The 4,626-nt window shown below is 52.6% G+C and overlaps 2 protein-coding genes across 2 annotated transcripts in view; both read right to left on the bottom strand.

The window, feature by feature from the left end:
• The window catches only part of SKA2 (spindle and kinetochore associated complex subunit 2), a 1,094,818-nt gene that overhangs the window by 219,330 nt on the left and 870,862 nt on the right, over positions 1 to 4,626 (bottom strand). The gene's annotated exons all lie outside the window — the stretch shown is intronic.
• MPO (myeloperoxidase) overlaps positions 1 to 4,626 on the bottom strand; it is a 30,985-nt gene that overhangs the window by 23,829 nt on the left and 2,530 nt on the right. Inside the window, 3 exon segments of the mRNA XM_027774250.1 lie at positions 1,091 to 1,251; positions 3,470 to 3,940; positions 4,217 to 4,246. Coding sequence (XP_027630051.1) covers positions 1,091 to 1,251; positions 3,470 to 3,940; positions 4,217 to 4,246 — 662 coding nt within the window.

Raw genomic sequence — 4,626 nt, 5'->3', positions numbered from 1 at the left:
AAGCGAGAAATGGAGAAGAAGGGACTGTGGTGTGGCCATCCACCATGAAGGGTGCTTTCTCACTTGCTTTCTCACTTTCTCTCTCTCTTGCTCTCTAGCAAAAATAATAATAATAATAATAATAATTTAAAAAGAAAAGAAAAAGGAAGAAGTGAAGCAGTTTCACTCTAGACTCTAGAATTTCCTACAAAGTTTAAATGAATCTCACTGGAGTTCTTGGTGAAATTCAAAAACTCATCCTCAGCTGGGACCAGCAGTTGGCATAATGCCTATGTCACTGGACTCCCATGTAGTCGGCCGCAGTTCGAATCCTGGACCCAGTGGCTTAAACTCATGCCGGGCTCGTGTGTGTGCGTGCCCAAGATCCCGAGAGGAGAATGGAGGAGAAGGGATTGCGTGGTCATCCCCCCTGGAGGGTGATTTCTTGCTTTCTGTCTCTCTGTTTCTCTCTGTCTTTCTGGCAAGTGCACATGCCCTATAGCAAAAAAAAAAAAAAAAAAAAGAACACTCACTCTCAACACCTGCTACTCTCTCCCTCTCTAGAATCTAGCAATAACCAGGTAAAGAGGCCAAGAGTGACAAACAGTAAGCATCGTCTGAACACTACTCTGTGTCGAGTGTTTTAGACTCCTCTGTTTAACCCTGCTAGTACCACTCCCAGACTCAGGAAAGGAGAACGTGGGGAGTGAGCATGAGAGGAAGGGGAAGGAGGGAAGGAAGCTTCGTCAGTCACTTAATACCTGCCAGCTGTTTGCATCTATGCATGTCCTTTCATTCTTCCAGCATCGTGGTTGAAGTAATCAAGGCCCAGGAGGGTAGGGAACTTGCCCAAAGTCACACAGCTAGGCTGCTGCAGAAGCACACCTGACTCCCGAGTCTAGCTCGCCCAACCTCCACAATTTACGATCCCTGGGAGTGTTCCCAGTGCTCCCCACAGCTTTTGATGCTCTGGTGCCCTCATCTTCTCCCCAACGTGCAAACACCTGCAAACTCACAGGCACGCATACAACACACACGCTTCTAGATTCTGGGTGGGGAGAGAGTTGGAGGGTGAGTTTTTGATTTGTATCTGATGCTCAGGGTGGCTTACCTGGATCATGGCCCCCACAATCTTCCGGGCTTCCTGGTACAACCTGTCTCCATTCCAGCGGGGATTCAGGCGCTTAAGCTGTGTGGCCAGCCGGTTGTGTTCTCGCACAAAGAGGGTGTGCATGGAGGTGAGCTCGGGCATCTCACTGGAGCGAGTGTCCCCTTAAAGAAGGAAGTGTCACTGTCATGCCTAGGACCTCCATTTCCTAAAGGTTTGCTCCACTGAAACTCCGTCCCCAGTCAAAGCCTAGCATGCCCCCTCTTCCTCTTCCTCTTGACCACACCCTCTAGGAGGCCTCCTCATGCCCGTCTGCCACACTAGCTACTTCCTTGCTTAGGGGCACTGCAGCTAAGAAATGCTCATTCAGCGGGCACCAGACCTGACACATGACTTGCCACCTTCCTGTACCTGAATCTGGAAGCTCCTTGGGAACAAGGACCGTGGCTTATGCCGACACAGACACAGGGGAACTTATCACAGTGTCTGGTACACTGTATGAGATCCATTAACACTGCTTGGTTAACTAATTCTCTAGATTCAGAGAAATCAAAAAATAGCACACTTGCACAACCTACTTCCGTGCCCATGTCAGACCCGGCTATGATCTCGGCAGTCTTCCCTGCTGAAATTGGGTGCAGCCTCAGAATCCTTCTCAACACAGAACACAATTGTCCGCCCCTCCCTTACCATATGCCAATCGTGCAGCTTGCCCCCAGGGAGGGGACTAGGGCACAGGATATGTACAGTCCACATCTGATTCTTTGTTCAAGAAGACTAAGCAAGAAACTTCCGATTCCTCTTTGGGAGGAAGATGAATTCCTCCCCCAACCCTTCTTTGGAGGGGCCAGGGGGTTGGGGTGAGGGCCATTTCGGTAGGACAGTAGGTTCAGTCCTTGCCAACTCAGAAAAGACATTTTCTGAGAGCAGCTTCTCCATCTCATGAGCAGTCAGAGGTGTTGATGATCCAGGCTTAAGACATGTGGTTCATTGACACCAGGCCAGAGGCAGCCATGTCTGGCTGAGGAGCAAGGGCAACACTTCCTAGGCATGCTGGTGCTGACCTTGGAGCGCCCCAGGGAGTCCACACTGGTGCTGAGCTGTGAGCTGATTCCCCTCACAGGGGCCCCGCCAGGGAGAGAGCACCTGGAGCCACCAGGAGGAAGGGAGGCAGTGGAAATGGCCTCAGGCACACTACTGGGTTCTCATGAAAAAATACTGGGACCAGTCAATGATGTAATGGTTACATTGCTGGACTCCCACTGGACTGCAGTTCGAGTCCTGGATCCAGCGGCTTAAAACTCACACCAGGTGTGTGTGTATGCGGGTGTGTGTGTGCAGGCCCAAAATCCCAAGAGGAGAATGGAGGAGAAGGGATTGTGGCATGGCCATCCCCCTGGGAGATGACTTCTCACTTTCTGTCTCTCTGTCTCTCCAGTGAGCACACATGGCCTAGAGTGAAAAATCTCCTTAAGGGGGCCAGCAGGTGGTGTGGTGGTTAAGGGCGCTGGACTCCCACATGGCTGACCATAGTTTGAGTCCTGGACCTGGCGATTTGCCTTCTCTCTCATTCGCGCTCTCTCTCACTCTCTCTCTCTCACTCTGTCCCTGGGCAGAGTTAAATTAAAATAAATAAATAAAGTAAAATAAAATAATTCTTTTTTAAAAAAATCTCCTTAAGGAAAAAGAAAAAAGAAAAAGCACTGGAAAATGTGTTGCCATGGCTAACATCACTCCCTGACCACATCCCCCAAACTACAGTTGTTTACATTTATTCCCCCCTTATTAGTAAGTGATTGGGATGGGCAGGAGGGCCTATCCTGCCACTGTGCTGTCCAGCAGAACTTGCTGAAATGATGAAAGTGTTTTCCATCTGCTCTGCCCACAGGGCAGCCACTGGCCCATGAGGCTACTGAGTACTTGAAATGTGGCTAGCACAGCTGAGAAACTGATTTCTTAATTTCACTTAAAATGATTAAAATTTAAATAGTCACCTGTGGCTAATGACTACCATACGGACAGTGTGATCCTGCAGAGTAAGGGGGCCCCATTGCTCTCTGTTCCTTTGGCTCCCTGTTCCTGAGGGACTCCACTCGCCTCTCTTCCAGAATAGAGGGGAAAAGAAAGACAGAGAAAGCAATGGACAGATGGACAGAGGCTCCTCTGCCACCCTTGTGTCTCCATCTGAGGTTTCGGGGACAGAGTTGTTTTTTGCTTTTCCATCTCCATCCAATGAGTCACCAAGGCAACTGGATTCACATCGTGAAGTTGGTGAGGAGTCTCTCTAAATACACACCTACAGCTGCTCACAAACGGCTCGCTGTGGCTCCAGCAGGGAACACCTCCTGAGCCCCCACCCTCAGGTCCCACCCCAGTCCTGACCTGCCAGGAAGCAGGGGATACGTGCAGAGCGGTTGGTGAGGAGGCAGGGATCATCGTGCAGGTTGTCGAAGGGCATCAAGGCCCGGCCGTTGTCTTGGAAGCGGGTGTTGACTGCCAGCAGCCCCAGCTGGTTGGTTTGGTTACGCAGCTTTAGGGCCAAGGGGTCCTCGCTGCCGTACACCATGCTGGCGTCCAGGAAGGAGGTGAGCGCGTTGATCTGGTTGCGAATGGTGATGTTGCTGCCAGTGCAGGCTGGGCAGGAGCGGAAGAAGGGGATGCAGTCACGTTGGTTCTTGATACGGGGGTCGTTGGGTGGGATCTGCAGCATAGAGAGAAGTTAGACAGCTCTCCACGGGCAGAGGCAGGGAGGGCAGGAGTAGTTGTCCCCTACCCTTAAGACTCCCGGCCCCATCAACCTGCAGAGAGGCCTCTCAGGGCCCATTGGGAACATGGCCTGGGGTTCTACCAGCACTGTGCCTCTGAGGCTCAAAGGTGACCACCGACATGCTGAACTGGGCCAGCGGTGGCTCTCTGGGGGCGGCAAGGCCAGTTTTCTGACACTCCCCTCCCTGTAAAATTCCTGTCTCTTCTCCTTTTCTGTGCCTGTTCCTCTCCTGGTCTTCTCTAGATGTGGTCTTTGTACTCTCACTCTGCCTTCTCCTCCTTTTCCTGTCTCTCTCTTCCGTCCCTTTCCTGTCTGTCATTCTGGCCCTGTCATTCTCCACTCCTGCTCTGCTCCCAATCCACACCCCCGACCTTTGGGACTCCGAGCTCTCTGGCTCTGTGTAATGTGGGTGGGCGGAGGCCCCGTAGGTGGGGAATGGACAGAACTGAACAGGGGCATCTGCACATCAAGGTCCTATGGACCCTGGGTAGGTCCTCACCCCAGCACTCTCTCCCAGCCTCACAGGCAGCCACTCCCCAGCAGCAGCCCTGTCAGCCAGGGTACGGGCCTGGGAGAGGCAGCGAACAAACAGGACGGGTGGCTGGCAGCTGACTGGCGGCTGGCTCTGAAGAGTGACAGGCCAGAACCTGGACAGGCATCAACCCTGGACTCCAGGAGTGGGGCTGCTTAGGAAGCCTGGGCACAGAGGAAGGCGCCCGCTTCCAGGACCTCTCCCCCATCCCTACCATCCGCAGCGGTGGCTGTGGGGGGG

This window comes from Tupaia chinensis, unplaced genomic scaffold (assembly GCF_000334495.1).
Source record: "Tupaia chinensis unplaced genomic scaffold, TupChi_1.0 Scaffold000416_1, whole genome shotgun sequence".
Taxonomy (NCBI): Eukaryota; Metazoa; Chordata; class Mammalia; order Scandentia; family Tupaiidae; genus Tupaia; species Tupaia belangeri.
Note: the sequence above shows the minus strand (reverse complement) of the source record. Positions and strands in the feature narration are given on the sequence as shown.